Source organism: Enhydra lutris, unplaced genomic scaffold (genome assembly GCF_002288905.1).
Source record: "Enhydra lutris kenyoni isolate GAN:26980312 unplaced genomic scaffold, ASM228890v2 scaffoldscaffold10, whole genome shotgun sequence".
Taxonomy (NCBI): domain Eukaryota; kingdom Metazoa; phylum Chordata; class Mammalia; order Carnivora; family Mustelidae; genus Enhydra; species Enhydra lutris.
The window spans coordinates 39562282-39582803 of NW_019154094.1; the positions used below are offsets into that span (position 1 = coordinate 39562282).

Consider the following 20522-nt stretch of genomic DNA (forward strand, 5'->3'; position numbering starts at 1 on the left):
CCATCAGACATGCACTGGAACTGCTTCAACACTTGGAATGAAGGAGATGTTGGCCAGGTCTGGGTGCCCATTCCGGCACAGTGAGCAATGCTCTTGTTTCTACATCTCCAAAATCCTGCCATAGATCCTGGGCCCCAGGCAAGATCAGAAAGACTGGGATAGGTACCTGCCCCCCATGGCGGTCCCTAACCTGTCTCCCCAGGGCCCTGTGCCCTGCCCCAGCCTGTAACCTGCTACTCTGCTGCTCTCCCTGTCCTCTGATGGTCACATCCTATCCCGCCACCCACTGTCCCCAGAGAGGCCCCCAATCCTCAGAGGACCTGTTTCACACTCGTCCAGGAGGACCTGAAAAAGTGCTCACTTCTCAGCCACTCACAGACTCCTGAGTCAAGAGTCACAAGGCCATCCAGGGATTTGTGTGCACCCCAAAGTGTGAGATTAGATTCTTCACACCCACCTGCCTGGCATGTTCATGCTGGAAGCCCCTACAATTTCATACTGACCCAGAGAAAAACCGCATCCCCCCTATCTTCCCCAGAGTCAGGAGTCAGCCCTTCCCAGACACGCAGTCAGCTGTGTGGCCCCCGATGCTTCTTGTTCTTCTACGTGTGGGGGTTCAGGGTATTTACCTCTTGGGCCAACCAGAATCCATGGGCTCCTTGAGCCACTTTCCTGACCTGTAGACTCAGGTCGGTGCTACCACGCCTTTCTCCTAGTAGAGGTAAGGACTGAGTGAGGTCACCACAGACTTCTCATGGGGTTTAGGACCCTGAAGATCATGCAATCTACCCCAAACTTTGCAGATGATGAAACTGAGGCCCAGGAAGCTGAGTGCTTGCTTAGTCTTACACAGAGAACAGCAGCTGGCCAGGAGCTAGAGCCTTTGGTAGACTTTGTCCACCACCCAGGCCAGGTCCTATATCCAGCAAAGCACCTGGGAAAGTGCTGGGGACTATGCAGATGAAGTGATGGTATCAGGGTGTGCCGTGAGCCCACAGAGCCAGAAGAAGTCTCAGCCAGATGTTCTAGGATCTAGGATGGAGCCCCCTAGGGGGCATCCACAGCCGCTCACATAGTGAGTCCCACAGGAACATGGGTCACCTGCCTCTCCCTTCTCCAAAACTGCTCTCATCTGAAATTCATTGATTATGAAACTCAGCAAACCGGGCTCTGGACTAGTACGCCCCTCCCTCAGCTTCCTCATCCCTACTCCCTAACATCGGGCCACAACGCGGGTTGTCGTTATGAACTGCTGCATGATTTTCCGTGTTGATTAACACAGTTCAGTTCCAAAATGAGTCCAGCCCCAAGTGATGTGACATGGGGGCAGACAGGTTCCAAGAGGGTAAATATGGCAACAGTCACCTGGGCAACAGGAATCAGGCAACTTGGTGGATGTGTCAGGGGCAAGCCCAAAGGCTGAGGACAGTTGTCAAGGATAAACAGTTTGCCTTTCACACTTTCTCATGCTGTCTGGCCTTGACCTTTATCTCCCCCAAATCTTCCCACCCCTGACACCCACCCAAGTACAAAATTACTGTTCATTAAAAAAAAAAAAAAGCCAAATTGGACAGTTATCTATGAACATATTGATATTCAGATGGTTACCCATCATATTGATGTGGAAATATTACTACCTTGAGACCTTGTCAATTCATTCTATTAGAAGGTGCTATTGCCTATTTTTAAATTAGTAAACCATGAAATAACTTATGCCTCTAATGATTTAATTATACTTTTCTAAGAAAAGCAATTTTAAACTAGATCGACTTTTTTTTTTTTAATTAGGAGCATTGCCATGAGGTAAATGAAGTAAAAATGTTCAATGTTCAAGGAAACCAAACCTGTATCACCACGCCAAAAAAATCTAAAATGAATACTGCCTTAAAGTACACCATTCTCACCCAGAATGTGAATGTGTGACAATACAGGCAAAGTGGAAACTATTCAGGCCTCTCTTGGGTGTTGCCAGATTCCCAGCATTTCTGCCTGGACTGCCCTCCAGTTCTGCAGAAAACCCAAAGAAGCTGGAAACTTCGCCAGTTCCAGATCTCTGCGTGGGCATGTGCCAATCACAGTTGCTTTATCTCCTCCCCACTAGGGCCTGCAGTACATGGAGCTCATCCCAAAGGAGAAGCAGCCAGTGACAGGCACCGAGGGCGCCTACTACCGCCGCCGCCAACTCATGCACCAACTCCCCATCTATGACCAGGACCCCTCTCGCTGCCGTGGACTTCTGGAGAACGAGGTGAAAGTGATGGAAGAGTTTGTCAAGCAATACAAGAGCGAGGCACTGGGCGTGGGAGAGGTGGCCCTCCCTGGGCAAGGGGGCTTGCCCAAGGAGGAGGGGAAGCAGCAGGAAAAGCCAGAGGGCACAGAGACCACCGCCCCAACCACCAACGGCAGCATCGGTAACCTGTCCAAAGAATACGTAAGTCTCTCCCCTGCCTCCCAGTGTGGCTGAAACTACCAGTCCCCAGGGCTTGCACAGTCATGGCCCCAGCTCCAGGCTTTTCCCCTCGTTCATGCCGTCGTTCATGTGTTCATCCCGCCAGCAGCTTATGGGATGCCCATTTACTCAGGCCACGCACTGTCCTGTGGAAAATAACACGATCACCGTGCTTGGGAGGCTCAGCGTCCAGGGAAGGTCACAGAAAACCAAACCGTCACAGAAAGGGCATCTAACCTTGGTTGGGGTGAGGGTCGGCTTGGAGAAGGAGCAGAGGCCCTGCCTGGCTTGGGAAGAATAACCAGGATGCATCCAAGTCTTCAGGCCTGGCAGGGAAGGCTTGTGCCACCTTCAAGAGGTGAGCGTGTACAAAAGGCCTGAGTTCCAGAGAGCGTGGTGGAGCCAGAGGGCTGAACTGAGTCTCGTGTGTCTGAAAGCATGGTGTGCTGGGTGTGTGGGGACACGAAGCTGGCGCAGTCAGCAGGGGCATGCTTCCCGAAGCAGCAAGCCATCCATTCATCACTCATGTATTGACTAGCCTGTCCTGTCCGCCAAGCCCCAGGAAATCAAACAGGCAGAGGACACTGTCCTCCCGTTGGAGAATAGCAGGGATGTCGGACATCCCTCTGAGGGCCACGGGGAGCCATGGCAGGCTGTCGGTGGGAGGTGTCACAGGATCTGAGATGTGCTTTGGAAAGCATCCTTGAGGAGTATGTGGAAGATACGCTGTAAGGGAGTGAGCTCCTGGGGGCTGTTTGAGAAAAAATGAAGAAGCCAGAAAGTCTGGGAGGTGAAAGCCTCATGGATTGGTTTGTCTGATCTGTCCCACAGGAGGTGAAAGGACTAGCTTGAGGCAGGTGCCACCAAGGACTGATGTCTGCTCTTTCCTGGTCTCTGACCCCCTTCTACCTTTTGTCCTCTGCCCCCACCAGCCAACTGGCCTCAACTGCCTCTGTTTGGGATTTGCAGATCAATGTCCCAACACAGGGAGCCCTCAAGCCAATTATCTGCCCTGCTGGTAATAGCTGGCAGTCACCTGTATGACCCAGACATCCCAGGGAAATGGCAGCCCCGATGATGCTGTCTCTACACTCAGAGAGGTCCAGGCTTCTTCTTCCCTGCAGTGACTCAGACTCATTATCCAAAACCTGCATCCCGCATGTCCAACCCCCATGTGTTGGCACATTCATTTGGGATTGCCATCCAGTGAACTGGGGCTTCACACTGTTAATCTGAGAACTTTTTTCTTTTTGTGAAATATTTTATTTATTAATTTGAGAGAGAGACAGAGCACAAGCAGGAGGGCAGGGCAGAGGGAGAAACAGAAGCAGACTCCCCATGGAGCAGGGAGCCCGATGTGGGACTCAATCCTAGGATCCTGAGATCATGATCTCAGAGGCTTAACCGACTGAGCCACCCAGGTGCCCCTAATCTGAGAACTTTAAGACAAAAGAAAAAAACTATTTTCCCTATCACAAATTTGGAAAGGGTGTCGAAAAAACCTATTGGTCAGGAAGGATACATGTCCCAGCAACTTAAAAAAAAATTTAAATCCAGTTACCATGTTTCATAAACTATTCTCCTCTCCATCCAGCCCTCTATCCAAATAGTCATCTGTCCTTAAAGCATAAATACTGCCTAATTCCAGCTTGGAAGGTGATCTCTTTAAGTCATTGTGACATTTCCCAATTGCCATTCCCAGGAGAGATATGCTGATCTGAGAACATATTTTACCCCTGACTCAGCCCCACATATTTGCACAGCATGGAAGTGGGGCAAAGGTGGCCTGAGATCCCGGATCTCTGCCTACCATCAACTTTAAGAAGTAGCTGTGACAGTTTGGAAGTATATAAACAAGATCAGACAATGAACAGGGAATTTGAAGGAAGTCCATATTATTTGGGCTGGGCTGCCTGGGGAAGACGGCCTTCTCCTTCCTTACCCTAACCCCAATCTTGCTTAGATAACCAGTTATGTAATTAGTGGATTCAGGTCTGTATTACATGCATTTATGTCCCCTCTAGGTGCTGCTGGCTTGTCTTTTTCATCTCTGTATCTTCAGCAGATGCCATCAGTATAGAGAGTAGTTGCTCAATAAATACATGAACCATGAATGAATGAACAAATGGATGAATAAGTGAGCGTTCTAACTAAACAGAGCCTCAAATGATGAGGACGACCTAGATGGCCATGTTCCCTGGGGATTCAAGTTCACGTTTAGATTATTTATTTATTTATTTATTTGACAAAAATCACAAGTATGCAAAGAGGCAGGCAGAGAGAGATGAGCAGAGAGCCCGATGCGGGGCTTGATCCCAGGACCCTGAGATCATGACCTGAGCTGAAGGCAGAGGCTTTAACCCACTGAGCCACCCAGGTGCCCCTCAAGTTCACGTTTATTAAGCACCCGCTCTGTGCCAGATACACTGCCCTCTCTGTCAGGGTCTTTGTTTAATTCATACAATCACCTAGTGGTGTGAATTTCACCAACCCCGTTTTATAGGTATGGAATCAGAGATTCAGAGAGGGTAGGTAACTTTTCCAAGGTCCCATAGTTTCTAAGGAGTAGGACCTGGATCCTATACTTTTCCTACTACATGATGCAGAGTTATAAAACCCTGCTTATGATGGCTTCCAGGAAGAAAGGAGGCTGGGAGCTTTTATTTATAAGTCCCTGTTTATCTCCTTGAATCCCGGGAGCAAATCCTACAAAGGTAGCTAGATAGACATAGACCATAGAGTGTGTCCCCAGCAGCCCCAAACTTAGTTGCACATGTGTGCTCCCCGGACTGCTCTGCCTTACCCCAGTGAGTAGCCAAGTCAAGTGGACACAGGTGCTGGCCATCCATGTGCTGGGCCTTCTGTCTCCCATAAATGGGTAGTGGAGGACAGTTTACCAGAGCCAAGCATCAGGCAGGAATCCTGATTTTTGCTCCCCTGATGAGGAAATTATAGAACTCAGACTGACAGCCCAAATCCACAGGGTGATTTGTTGGGGCGGGGGGAATGGAGGCAAAAGGAAGGCACACGAAACCTATTTTGCTAGAACTATATTGGTGACATAGTATGGTTTCTTATCCAAAGAATGATCATTATTACTATCGTTAGCTGCTACGATGTGGCATGCTTTCCCTGAACCAAGGGCAGTGCTAAGCACTAGAGTATCTGATTTAAAACTCCCAGCCACCCAAGGACTTGAAGAAAACTGTGGGATTTGAACCAACTTCTGTCAGACCCCAGGCCCATCTTTCCTGTTGCCCAAAGAGTGTTCCTTGGAAAGCTAATGGACATTAGGTCATAATGGGTTACACGGCCATGTGAATTTAGGAGACAGTAGAGTGACCAACACTACATGCGTTTCTTTGTGGTGGGACTTCTGAAAGCCTCTGGTAGGCTATGGCAGTGGTTCTCAAAGTAAAATTACAGAGAAGGCTGGTTAAAACTCAGAGGTCTGGGCCTTACCCCAGAGCTCCCTGCTTAATAGGGGCAGGTACGCCCAGAGACTCAGCTTTTCTACGGAGCACCCAGGCTGATGCTGATGCTGGCCTGGGGGTCACTCTTTAAGACCCACTGCTAAGGAGTATAAAAATAATTTTACATATAAGCTCAGGAAAAATGATATCACCCAAGAGGCCTATGGTGAGGATTGAAGAGATGACAACACTGGCATTTTCTAGATGTTTTTGGCCTGCTGGCTTAGGCAGTCCAGCTTTGAGGACACGGCACAGCACTCTCCCATTCCTTGAATGGTCTGTGGGGAGTTCTGGAAACACAGAATGGCTTTAGACATTGCCATATAGCCCCATGCAACCGCACTACTCAGCAGCCTGAGGCCACAGGCTCCCTTCCCTCCATGCTGCAGTCAGCCCACACCACAGGGCACTTCTCCAGTGAGCTTGCCTGGCTCCCTCAAGCTACCGTCAGCCTGTCAACCATGATGTTCTTCCTCAGAGAGCCTGGGAGGGGCCAGATGCCAGCTGAGTCATACAGTGGGGTCTCCTCCACCAAGCCCCTCCACCAAAATGTGCTCAGAGGAAAGTGTTATCCAGACCAGAGGAACACTATTGCCAGAAGCCTTTTTCAAATCACCCATGTGGAAATGCCCCCATGGGCTGAGTTTAGGGGTGAGGCCCTAGAACAGTGGGTGGGCCAGCCCGCTTGTAGGAAGAGCAACCTTTGAGCACAACTCCCTCATGTGTCCAGGCCTGCAGGGTTACTCAGATCTGAGGACGGTTCACAGATGGACATCCCATCTTTCTAACTCTGGGCCTGCACACAAGCCCCCCCACCACCACCCCGCGACGGGATAGGGCAACCTCACATCAGCTGAGGCACATCTGAAGAGTGAACCCAAGAGCTGTGGCTACCCTTGGGTACCTCAGAGCAGCCCTCTGAAAGCATCATTATTACACTGAGGTCAGGAGAGGCAGGACACCTGAGAAATGCTGTCAGAGGTATCTGTGTTCATGAGGAGACACGACAGCAGAAAATCCCAGGGACTAACTCAGTCGCTGTCACTCCCGAAGTATGCTCTTTGAATCAGTGAAGCCAATTAAAACCCCAAAATATTTCACCTCCTTCTTTCCTCTACTTGCCCCATGTGTATGTGCCTGCAAGGAATCAGTGGGCAGGTGGAAGAGTGTCTGTTACTGCCCAGCAGGCTCATTCGTGTCTTCTAGAATCATCCTAACAACTAGCGGGAGAGGCTGAGGTTGTCACACCCATTTCACAGATGTGGAACCTGACACAGTGAGAGGTTAAGAGGCTTGCTGATAATCGGTGAGGCTGGGACTTTATCCCACGTCCTTGTGCGTTACCAGTCCTGACCAGTCTGAGTAGCCCTGGGGTGGGACCTGGGTAGGTGGGGACACCACCACCAAAGGCGTGTGTACTTGGGTTTGCTGGGTGAATGGCAGTGTTAGGAATCACCCACAGCCCAGTCCAGTGAAGAATCTGGGGGCCTCTTTTCTGCATGCCAAGAACAATGGAAGGACTTGCCCACGGCACGCCAATCCCTCCCACCGTGAGTTCTCCTGGGTTTGGAGGGCTTCACAGGGCTCCATAGCCAGGGAACTGCCAACTCCAGCAACTTGGAACATTCACTCCAGAATGGCAAAGCTCTGTATCCACTTTCCAGGCCCTCTGCTCCCCACCTCTCCCACCTAGATGGGACCTATGAGTGCCTGGGCCGCAAGGGCAATGACCTCAATGCTCTGATTGTTAACAGCCCCACCAAACCATTTCCCCGCCTTGAGAATGCTTACTTGGTATTTTCTCAGAAATGAAATATACGGATTTCCTGGGCATGGAATTTCCGCCTCTCCCTACATCCCAAACTTGTAACTGAAGAAAGGAGAAAGAAAGCCAAAACATAGCAGTCGATGTAATCTCCACCCTTTAGTATTTATCATCCCTGCCGGGTGCCCCCCACCCAGCCCCTTCCCTGCAGTACCCCTCCCACCAAGCTCCGCCTCTCTGATAGAAATTGACAGCAGCTGGCAGCTCAGCCTGACTCCAGACCCAACAAGGGACATATTTGTGGGCAAGGGACTTCCAAACCTTTGTGCAGCAGATGTTTGGCTTGTGGGCTCTGCAGGCTGGCTTTCATGCCAGCCCCTCTCCGGGAATTTGAAACCAGCGCCCCACCCCCACATCCTGAGCCCTGTCTGAGCTGGAGGACCCAGGCCAAAAGGCCCAGAAAATCACCATGGTTACCAGGCTTCTCCACATCTGCCTCCCTCCTCCTTTACAATGGAGATATTTTAATGACATTAAAGGGATTTTTTTTTTCCCACAGAAAATACTTTTCCATGTTGCCACATGGGCTTCACAAGCATCTTTTTTTTTCCTGGACTGGGCTGCATCATATTCCATTGACTAAAACAGGAGCTGGCAAATTTTTCCTGTAAAAGGCAGATGGTGAATATTTTAGGCTTTGCAAGCCATACGGTCTCTATCACAACTACTTACTCTGGCCTAGCTCTACTCTACTCTACTCTAGCTCTAACACAGCCATTGACAGGATCTAAACAGAGGACTACAGTCATGTGCCAATAAAACTTTATTTGCAAAACCAAGTTGTGGGCTGGATTTGGCCCACAGATGTAGTTTGCTAAACCAGAACTACAACCACTGTAAAAGATGGTTACTAGCTTTTAATGAATTACTTTGGTTTTATCCATTTTCATTTTGCTGTTATAAGTTAATAGGATGATGATGCTGGTGATGTCGGCTGCCTTAACTGTCTAGATTGTGCCCGGGACTATGCCAAAGGCTTCACACCATTGTTTTTTTGTTTTTTTGTTTTTTTTTTACTGAATTCTAAGAATTCTCCTACGAAATATAATTTTCCCCTTTTTCTAGTCATCTAGCTTGTGAGTGGTTAAGCCAGAATTAGAACAAAGGCCTGCCTTACCCCAAACCCCACCAGGATTCCAGCAAGTGGAAGGTTCTATTTCCCCAGCTCCCATGCAGCTGCAGGAACCACGCATGGCCATTGCAACAGAGATGACCCCATGTAAGGCTTTTTCCTTCGGTGGGAAGCCAGTCCTTGCCTACACCCTTGTCAAAGCTGGATTTGAGAACACCCCAGGCTGATGGCCTCTCTTCAGAGGGTACCATTTATGAAACCTTCCTGGCTCCACATCCCCCTTTATCAGAAAAAAACAGTGAAGGAGAGTCCGTTAGAAATGCCTAACATGTTGCCTTGCTCAGCAGAGAGCTCCATATTCAATGATCTGCCCCAAGAAGCGTGAGGTGAAACGGCTGGCCAGCAATGGTGACTACCATATGTAAAGCCTCTCCCGTGAGCTAGGGCCTGCCATATGTTACTGATGAGGAAACTGAGACTCAGAGAGGTGGGTGATTTATTTAAGTGCTCATTGGTGATGAAGCAATGACATGGTTCTCCTTCCAAAGCCCTCAGCCCGACCACAGCATCCAGCCTTCCCAATCTGTACTGTGAGGAGTCTCAGGAAGACGACTGTGGGGGAACAGAACACAAGAGTTTAAAGATGCCAGAAATGACACTGGGCCAAAAAAGGAAAGAAACTAAGGAAAAAAAAAAAATTCTGGGATACACGAGCCTCCAAAGCAAAGATGGTGAATAATCACCATAAGAGGAAATGGGGAGATGCTGTTTATAAATAAATTGTTGAGTATTTGTGTTGGAAAGAACCCAGCGCCTGAATTCAAGGCCCTTGTGTTAATATTTACTGTATTGTAATAGTAAGATTTTCACAAGGCACTCTGGGTTTAAACTGAGTAGGCCTTTGGAGAACAGCCTTCCAGAGAAGAACAGAATGATTGGGACAGAACTTCTGGCAACCTCGAGAGAGATTATTGCTGGTTCGGAGGGTTCTCCATATCTGATGATCATTCTCTGAAGGCCAACACAGCTCCGTCCTGAGAGATAGTTCTTTGGCCACGTAACCCTTGGCCACTGTCCCTGATCTACTGTTGCCTTAAACACTTGGTGTCTCGGTGACTCCCGTTTCAGAAGACTTAATAATTCTGTGTGCCCACATTGGATGTTCTTGTCACCTACTGCTGCATATCAAAACACCCCAAGGTATAGAGGCTTAAAAAAATAACACATGTCCTCCTCACAAATTGGCAATTTGGGCAGGGTTCGGTGGGGCTATTTTATCTCTGCCCATGTGGCATCGTTTGGAGCAGCTGGCAGGCTGGGAGCTGGAGGCTTGTGAAGCTCGTTGTCTCACAGGTCTGTGGCTTCAATGCTAAGAGGACACAAACCGCTGGGATGGAGTGGCCAGGAGGGGCTCCCTGGGCCTCTTCCCCTCTCTCTGTGTGGTTTCTCCAAAGGGCTTCCCTGGCAGAGGTCTCGGGGTTCCTTTCCTACCTGCCCAGGACTCCCAAGGTGTGTGTAGAGAGAAAGATTCCAGTGGAAGAGACTGAGTTGTCTTTTATGATCTACCTCAGGAATTTGTAACATCCCTCCCACTACATTCTGTTCAACAGAGCAAGTCATTAAGGAGGGGCCACAACCAAAGGAAGGGACTTAGACATCCCATTGGTTGGAGGCATGTCCAAGAACTGGCCAACATCATTTCCCACACCATGACCAAGGGAACCTCAACCCTACTGCGTCTTAGCTCCCAAGGCAGTGCCATCTAAAGTGTTCCTCAGTTTTCTCCAAGCAGGTGGTTTTACACATAACAAAGCCCCAAAGTACAGAATTTTCAAACCTTTTCATTTAGACATTTTTCATTCAGAATCTCTCACCATTTGAACAGGGACAGAGCCAAACTTCAGTGGCACAAGGAGAAACTTCACCTTTGTTCCACCAATGAAAGATTTATGCCACACCTCCTCCCCCCAGGGGGAAATAGTCTGCAAACTAAGCTATATGGCAGATGTTAGATTCTCAAGGGCAAGCCCTGATTGTAGATGGTTGACAGTATGAAGAAGGACCAGTTGATATGCTAGTGATGAGTGTTCTTCTCTATGCCTTTTAACATAGTCCCAAGGGACTTTTACTTGGCCACAGTATCTCCTTCATAGGGAAAGTAGACTGAGAATGACCACACTGGGCTTTCTTAAAAATTGTCCAGAACTTAAGCATCCCAGGAATCCGAATTAGCTTTTGCTGTGACTGAACTGAATTGGTGATGTCATTTCTGCCGAGCTCATTTTTAAGGTCATTTGTAGACACTCTATGATAGTGGTTCTCAAACTGAGTCCCCTGGCCGCACCAGCATCCCCGGGAACTTGCAGATTCCTGTGCTTCATCCCAGACCTGTCTGAATTAGACACTCTGGGTATGGGACCCAACAGTCTGTCTCAACGAGCCCTCTAGGGGGAGCTGGGGCAGATGCAGGCCTGAGAACCACTGTCTTACAGGGGTTGGATTGGGAGAAGGGACTGACTATAGCAGAGTCTGGAGTAGCTATTGGCAATGCAATTCATACAACTCTGTCCTCTGAGCACAGATGGAAAAACTGGCAATGGGAAAAAACAAAGCTCATCGATGGTAGGAAAAACCTCCTCTCAATCTGCGTGATCATGGTGTTACGGAAAGAAACCCCAGGCCTTCAAACCAAAAGCACATCCTGCCTTCAACATATCCTTGTCATCTTGGGAAAGTGATTTAACCCCTCTGAGCTACAGGCCGCTCCTCTATAAAGAAGGCTGGGGTAGAAACAACAGGAGATTTTAGCCAGTTGTTATTGAGCCCTTATAAAGTCCATTAATTCTATTATCTCATTTAATCCCAAGAACAACTATATGGTGTTAATGTTATTAGTGTCCTCACCTGATGGATGAAAAAAACTAAGGCACAGAGTGGTTGGGTAACTTGCATAAGGTCACACAGCTAGCTCCACTCTCAACCATCCACTGTAATTCAGAAATTGTCAACTTCAGTACCAAGGTTGTAGGAGAATAAGTTTGTGCAGAGAAAGGCAGGGCCTAGATCATAGGAGCCAAGCAGGCTAAGCCTTCTAACTCTTGGTTGCCAGCCTGCCCCTCACCTCTGAGGGGCCACCAGGCTTACATAACCGGGACACTGTCAGATCTTCTATCCTTTGAGATGATAGGGAAAAGCATACAGAAAATAACTAAGAGGCCAGAGAAGAAAATTGGTTTCTGACACATGCTGACAGGGCTCATTACCCGGACATCTTGTTTTCATAAAATGGCAGTGACACTGTTTGCTTTGAAAAGGGCAGGCTACTAGTAGTAATAAGGCCATGAGCCAGGGATGCTGGGGGAACAGTGAGGGAAGGGATACTCCTCACTGAGGGAGGACCTTGAGACAGAGCTTTCAGATGTGGCGGGGCCAAAGCTCTGTGGGCATGGATTATTCTCTCTTCCTTCCCCCTCCACACTGCTGCTGCCACTAGAATTATCTCACTACGGTACAAACCAAACACAGTGCTCCCAGCCTCAAGAACCAGTAATGGCTCCCCATTACCTCCAGAAGTTGCAACCATAACCTGGGCTCACAGCCCCCAAACTTTCTGACCTCCCATCCCTTTGTTTCCTTCTGTGGGTTGTGGGTGCTTTCCAATGTTCCCCAGACACAACCAGGTGCATTTTTATCCCACCCCCTGCTTCCACATTAAGAAACATCTAGGAAACCTGGAATCAGGAACCCCACTAGTATATCACAGTGATACCCAGCTGGGTGGTGGATGGACACTAAGTCCCTTCTGCTAGGGAGGAAAAGGTCTGGAAATTTTGTCTTGTGAAATACAGAAAGCCAGACAGACAGAAAATTCACTTGGTACTCATACAGTGCTTGCCAAAGACTTTACACCTCCCAGCTGTGCCAACGGGATGGTGAAAATAAGTGAATGATGATTCATCACTTGTCTTTGGTTGAGACCCTCTGATGAGCTCCATGGGAGCTGGGACTCAATCATGTACAGGGGAACAGGGTTTTCATTGTGGTGAAGGACTCACACACTTTTTTTTTTTTTAAATCTAGCCATTCATTCAACAACTGCTGTGCTTAGGGACCCCTGTCAGTACATGGGGCATTCCTTGTCGTTTGTTTTCTTTCCCTGCTTTGCAGCATCATAACTTTTATTTCCTCTTTGTATATAAGAATTTATACTAAGTATGTAATTCAAGTCTATAACTTAAGAATTCCAATTGTTTAGACTCTTAAAATGTGCCTACTCATCTTTGCATGGCAAAACAATATCTCTGTTGGGGCTGACCTATAATTAATTGGTGCTTAGTCAGATCGAGTTCTCCTCTAAAGCCAGGCTCTGCAAACATTTTCTGTGGAGGGCCAGGTGGTAAATATTTCAGGTGCTGTAGGCCAAGAGCCAAAACTGATGATCTTATATAGGTACTTTATGTAACAAGAGAGAAAACAAATTTCCACCAACTTCTATTTCTGAAGTTCAAAACCTAATATCATTAAGTATGGGCTTTTGTAATACAGGTTATATTGGTCACCTCGGGTTGTCAGAGTGCCATAGACTGGGTGGCTTAAATAACAGAAATCTACTTTCTCATCGTTCTGGAGGCTACGAGTCCAAGATCAAAGTGCCAGTGCAGTACGTTTCTGACGAAGCCTCTCCTCCTGGCATGTACACAGCTGCCTTCCCAGTGTGTCTTCACACAACCTTTCCTCTGTGCGAGCACAGAATGGGAGAGAAGGTGATTGGTCTCTCTTCTTCTTATAGGGACACCAGTCCTATCTGAGTAGGGCCCCACCCTTATGACCTCATTTAACCTTAATAACCTGCTAAAAGGCCCTACGCCAAATGCAGTCACATTAGGAGAACATAGGAATTGGGGCAGGGGGCATAATTCAGTCCATGATACAGGTCCACCAATGAGAAAAATGGAATTCTTTTTTGGGAGAAAACATTTCACTGAATTGGAGTGCGAACATAAAATCTAGTCTTAGCTGGTGGGTGTTAAAAGGACAGGCAGCAGCTGGGTTTGGCAGTGGCTGCGGTTTGCCGACGCCTACACACCCTGTAGTAGAAAGACCTTTGGCTTCCGGGTCAGGCTTGGCCCATGTTCAAATCCCAGCTTTGCCTCCTATCAGCTGTACATTACTGAGCAACCACTGAATCTCTCTGAACCTCAGTTTTGCCATGTCTGGAGGGAAATAATGATTTTCTTAAAAGGGAGCTAAATTAGAAGGGGAAGTAACTCTCTAGGGTTTCTGTAAGGGGTGCATTTCTGTAAGGAGTGCCCAGTCCTGAGTATAGTGCTGGACAGAGAGCTGTCTTAAGGAAATGATAGAGCTACCATCAGCATCAGCATCACCAGAGTTTTGAGGGGTAGGAAGTAACTCCAAAATGATTCAAAAGATCTGATGGATAAAGTATGTACTCTGGATAGTATGTCATGAGAATGGCAATTAACCTCCGTGGTTTTCCTCCAGATGTTATCATGAAAGTAACACTCGACAAAACAACTGACCAGTACTTCTCCAATCTGTCAACGTCATCAAAAACAAGGGAAGTCTAGGGGCCCCTGGGTAGCTCAGTTTGTTAACTGTCTGACTCTCAACTCAGGTCATGATCTCAGGGTTACGAGATCAAGTCCCGCATCCTCACCAAGCCTCCTTGGGCTTCTCTCTCTCCCTCTCTTTCTCCCTCCAACCCCCTCACGCATGTGCACGTGCTCTCTCTCTCTCTCAAAAAACAAACAAAACAAAACAAAAATTAAAAAAACAAGGGAAGTCTGAGAAGTCACCCAAGAGGAACCTAAAGGAAACATGAGGACTAAAGGTAACATTGCTGGAAATGGAAAAAGGATATTAGGTAAAATCTAAAAGCATCCAAATAAAGTTGACTTTAGTTAATAATAACATACCAATATTGGCTAATTGTGACAAGTATATCATATTACTCTAAAATGTTAAGAACAGAGGAAATTGGGTGTGGGGTATATGAAAACTCTCTCTACTATCTTCACAATTTTTCTGTAAATCTAGAACTCTTCTAAAAGTAGAAGTTCACTAAAGAATAATTATATGTGGGTAAAAGATCCATTCAAAGTGCAAGGTGTCCCATGGGTTTTAATGTAACCAGGATGGAAGGCTGATTGATACGGTTCAGAGGCCACATTGACTTTTGAGAAACTACCACTTGTCCAGTTTGGATATAGTATCAAGGAAGAATCTCCATAGTTATCTGGAAAGGCTGTTAAAATACTCCTCCCTTCCTTTAACCAACTTCATACCAGTGAGGGGTCAGACTTTCTTCCTATATTGCAAAGAAAACAACATAATGCAAAAGATGAAATGCTACAGCAGTTATGAGCACAATCCTCTACTGAGCTAGTCAGCGAAGAGATTTGCAAAAATATAAAGCGGTGCCTCTCTTCTCACTAAGTTTTTTGTTTGGGAAAACAGTTATTTTTAATGGCGAATATGTCCATTAATATGTTGGTTTATTATTTTTAGATGAATTAATAAATACTTAATTTTTTATTCAGCTTTAATTTTTCTTATGGTAAATCTCAACAGCTATTACCCATATGGACAAAACCACTCTGGGGTTCTTAATAATTTGTAAGAACATAAAGTGTCCTGGAGGATAAAAATTTGAGGTTCCCTGAGCTTAACACCTACTGTATTTAGTCCTCACAACAACCTACTAGATAGGCAATGTTGTTATCCCACACTGAAGATGAGAACACTGAGGAACAGAGAGGTACAGTAACTGGCTGGAGGGCCCTCGGGAAGTAAAGAGACGAGTGGAAACTTGAACCCGTGTCACAGTGTTCTCCTGACCACTTCGTATCCCTGGTGTCCTCCTCCCCTTCTAGGTCTGTGAGTTCTGCAAGGAAGTGGCCCCCGCCGACAGCCCTGTGGTCTACGCAGACAGGGCAGGGTACAGTAAGCAGTGGCACCCCACCTGCTTTCTGTGTGTCAAGTGCTCTGAGCCGCTGGTGGACCTCATCTACTTCTGGAAGGACGGTGCACCCTGGTGTGGCCGCCATTACTGTGAGAGCCTGTGGCCCCGGTGCTCTGGCTGCGATGAGGTGAGAGGCCCCCGGGGGCAGGGGGCAGGGGACTAGGGAGTGGGGAGTGTCCTCCCACGACTATGGGAGAGGACCCGGAGGCCAAGGTGAATGTGGCTTCATTGAGGATATGATCCGCAGATAGAAAGACTAAGGTTCAGAGCTCGAATCCTGCGCTCAGCTTCTGTGTCCTCATTTGCAAACTGGGGCAGAAATCAGTTCACACTCACGGGGTTGTTCAGGATGGGTTAGACACATCGTTCTTGTCAGGTCTTATCCCTGGAATAACGCCTGGCACTTAGTAAGTGCTCGGAAGAACACTGTGGGGGTATGGGGGGAGGAGGTGTGTGCTGGAAAGCAGATTGCCCACATTCAAACCTGGCTCTACACGATTAGTGGTGTGGTTACATAATTCCTGTGCCGCAATTTACCACTCATAAAATGGGAGGAAATAGACCCATCCCAAGGGGTTACTAGGAGGATAAAATGAGATAATGCATAAAAATGCTTGGCACAGGGCCTGACCAAGTAATTAATAAACAGGAGCTACTAGTAGTCTTATAATATAATACAGAGTGATATGGTATAATACTAAAACATTAACTTAACACAGTAGAGATGCCATGAAAGGGCTTTGACTCTCCAATATGAGTTCAGGCTGGAGGAACTCTAAAGTATATTAACAATGACAATGATAATTATGATAATGGTAACGACTGTCTGCATGCCTATGACAACAGGAAACCAACTACCTTCATCACTGGCACATATGAGGGTTAGAAATGTCTTCTTCATTTTGAGCCAGTATCTGCCTCCTCCCTCCTCCCACCTTTCACGTATTGCTCTCCATACGAAGTTGAACTCCTACAAGGGTCTTACCTAATAACTGTGATCGAGAGAGGTTAAGAGGGAAAAGGATTGTCAGCAGGCCTGCCCCACAACCTCATGCTTTTTAAAGATTTTTAAATTTTATTTGTGAGAAAGAGAGGATGAGCAGGGGGAGGGGCAGAGAGAGAGGGAGAGGCAGACTCCCTGCCGAGCATGAAGCCCTATGACATGGGCTCCATCCCAGGACCCTGAGATCATGACCTGAGCTGAAGTCAGACGCTTAACCAACTGAGCCACCCAGGCGCCCACCCACAATCTCAATTTTGTGAGGACAATAGTATACTTAGAGTTACAACACTCCATCATTAAGGGCTTACAGTGGGTCAGTCATTTGCTCCATACTTTATATGTGATGTGCCATTTACATCTCACAGTGGTCCCTTAGGGAAAGACCATCATTGTCTACATTTTATGTTTGAGAAGAGAACAGCCCGGAGGGGTCATAAAACAGTCACTATGCCAAATACTTCTTACGTAGTAACACATGTAGCACTCATAAAACCCTGTGGGATGGGTAGTTTTTATGTCCCCATTCTACAGATGTGGAAACCGAGGCACAGAAAGATAATTTGCCCAATGTCATGCAGCTGGTTCCCCGATTCCTGTTTGACCCCCAAGTCATAAAATGTATTTAAGAAGTACACTGTTTGGCTCTCCTCAAGGATTCCTCAGCATATATATACATATTTCAAAGTGTTACTTTATTCCAAGCCCAAATGACCCTGTGTGACCCTGTGTGACCCTGTGTGACCACTGGTCCTTAGTTGGGCCATGTTCACTGGGTTATGTAATCACATCTCTGAACACAGCTGGGCTCTGAATTTGGGCCAAGGAGTATTACGGATGCTAGATAAGTAAAACCTGCCTGTGGCAGAGAATTTTTTTTTTTCCCCCATCTAAGAAGCTAAAATGCAATCATGATCTGTGCCAAATATTGTACTTACTGCCTGAGATTTAGGTCAGAATCCTCCACTGATGCATTTAAAGGTCAAGACGAGAATGGGGGGGAGGAGGAACCACCATCTACAACTTGTCCTCCACACATAGTCTCTACTAGGCACAGAACCTGAGTCGTGCATTTCCTCTGTTCCCGTCCCCTAGATCATATTCTCGGAGGACTACCAGCGCGTGGAGGACTTGGCCTGGCACCGAAAGCACTTTGTCTGTGAGGGTTGTGAGCAGCAGCTGAGTGGCCGGGCATACATCGTCACCAAGGGGCAGCTTCTGTGCCCGACTTGCAGCAAGTCCAAGCACTCCTGAAGGGCTGCCCATCCATAGCCAGAACCCACAGGATCCCACCAAGAAGAAAGGCCAGGTGTGCTGAAGCCATCCTAAGGGTCTGATGTGCCAACAGCAAGGAACAAAAACAGTGATTTTTTTTCAGTGGGAATATATATAGATATGCATACATATATTCTAGATTGGGTGGTGGTAGATCCTTGAGGTCAATAGTTTCAAAGCCAACAATGTTCTGAGGAGTCTTAAAATGGAGTTATTTTGCTGTTGTTTCCCAGCTACCAACTAAGGACACAGCTGGCATCCTGCAAAGGATCTCTAGGAGTTTCCCAGAATGCAGTTCTGGGTGATCAGATCACGTAGCTGTAGAATGTGCGTGCTTTCTCATGAATGTGGGGGCTCCTCCCGGAACAGGCTGGGACCCCAACAATCATTTGTGGCCTCCTTTTCAAATGGAATTGGAATTTTAAATAAAAACCTTTTTCGGCATGATAAATGTATCAATAAAAGTTTTATGAAGTCCACATATGTCCTGGTGTAGTTATTCACACCATGGCGTGATTTCATTGTGTCCAGTGAGCCCTGTGACCCTGAGTGCTCGTGGTGGCAGGAAGCACCCTAAGGGCTGGCGTGTCTCTTTATCACCTGTGTCTCATCAGATTTCTTTGAGGGTGTAGGTCTTCCAGGCCGAATCCCTGTGTCCCCCCATTCTAGGAAGCCCCAGATCCATGAGGGAATGTGTCACATTTCCTGCTACCCCAGAGAGCAGCATCTGGGAGCCAGTCAGCTGCCCTCACGGTAATGAGGGAACTCCTCTGGGAGTAAGACCAGGTGGAGTTTGGGGAGTAGGCACATGGAGCCACCGGAGCTCAGCCAACGGGTGCCTCGGGGGACATGGTGACCAGTGTGGGCAGTTTTGAAGAAATACGGGATGTTTATGAGAAATCTCTGTGCTTTCAGTTGTTGCCAACTGGACACTGAAAAAGCCAAACAGAATGGGTCTTTGGGCCAGATTTCCTCTCTTTTTATGGCCTCTCTGAACATATGCAGCTCCCAGATTAGTTTCCTTTCCACGACTTCTAAGAAAAGTTATCTTTTTTCTACGGAGGGATCCAAAGACAAAAAAGACATGAGTCTTCTAAGCTCACAGCCCAGTCACCTGTGGCTTGTGTTTGTTCTTCAACTTCCCATCCATTGCCAAGGTTCTTTCATTTCCCCATCCGAATCTCACTCTGCTCATCTTTTACCTACAGCACCCTGACTTTGCACCTTTGACCAAAGGTATTACAATTGCCTGGTGGTTTTCTGTTTCCAGTTCCTGTCTCCAGCTACCTGCTTCCCTGTCATGTCTGTCTCCCCACAGAGAAGCTTTGGGGGTGTTCCCTTCCTTCCCCACCCTCCATGGCTCCCCAGGACTCAAGTTAAGAACCAAGACCTCCCTGACATTTGAATCTTTCCAAAATCTGGCTTGTCTTTCTGGCCTTGGAACTCTCTGTTTCTCTTGATTTCCATCTCCTTATTTCACCTAGACATTCACCAACTGCCTTTGATCAAGCCCTCTTCCGTGCTTTTGCTAGTTTTGTGCTGGTTTCTTGAAGACCAACACCACCTGTTGAAATTCTGTCTGTCCTGAAGAATAACCTACTTCTCAATCCCTTCCCAGGGGCACCAATGGAATATTCACTCATTCATTCACTCACTCACTAATTCACTCTGCAAATACCACTGGGCATTACAGAGTTCCATTACCCATACTGAGTACAGTAGATAGAGTGTTTACAGAAAGAACAGTATCCCCTACCCCCTGGATTTTATAGTCTATGGGGGAATGGGCCTTAGGCAAATACTCCTACAAGTCAATGAAAAGTTATAGAAAGGGGAGATACATGTATTTATAAAGCATGTAAAAGAAACTGGACCTAGTTAGGGAGGTCAGGGGAGGTGCTTCTGGAAAAATGACACTTGGACTGAGATCTAAAATGTGAGTGAACTCTGAGCAAGCAAAGAGGGATAGGAAATGGTTAAGGATGGATGCACAGATGTCATGTGTAAAGGCCCTGTGGTTGAACATCAGTTTATTCAATACCTATTCACTAGTGTTGGAAATACAGAGGTGACTGTGGCCCATGAGTGGGACTGAAAGAAGGCTAGTGTGGTGCATAGAGGGAGGGAGGATGGGTGTGAGACACAAGAGATGCACCAATTTTATGGGCAATGGAAAAGAATAATCTCTGTCCAAAGAGCAATGCGGAGCCTTCAGAGAGTTTTAAGCTGTGGTGGTAATGACTTGACAGAGAGATTACTGGATACATGCTCTCTCCTCTGCTGAAACCCCAGCATGATACTCGACTGATTTTGTCCTGGGTTTTTTGTCCACACCACTGTGGGTAGGAGTGATGTCCCTCTTCAGACCCCACCAGATACCACCCAGAGCATGCTCCTGCCATCCCCATGTCTACTAATGACACCCGTGCTCCCACATGGAACACCT

The 20522-nt window shown here is 47.3% G+C and overlaps 1 protein-coding gene across 1 annotated transcript in view; it reads left to right on the plus strand.

Moving 5' to 3' along the window:
• The window catches only part of LOC111144020 (LIM and cysteine rich domains 1), a 58549-nt gene extending 39994 nt beyond the window's left edge, over positions 1-18555 (plus strand). The window contains exons 4-6 of the mRNA XM_022498084.1: positions 2102-2431; positions 15713-15928; positions 17897-18555. Of these exons, the coding sequence (XP_022353792.1) occupies positions 2102-2431; positions 15713-15928; positions 17897-18055 (705 nt within the window). The 3' untranslated portion in view covers positions 18056-18555. The remainder of the gene's footprint in view (positions 1-2101; positions 2432-15712; positions 15929-17896) is intronic.
• The last annotated feature ends 1967 nt before the right edge of the window (positions 18556-20522 follow it).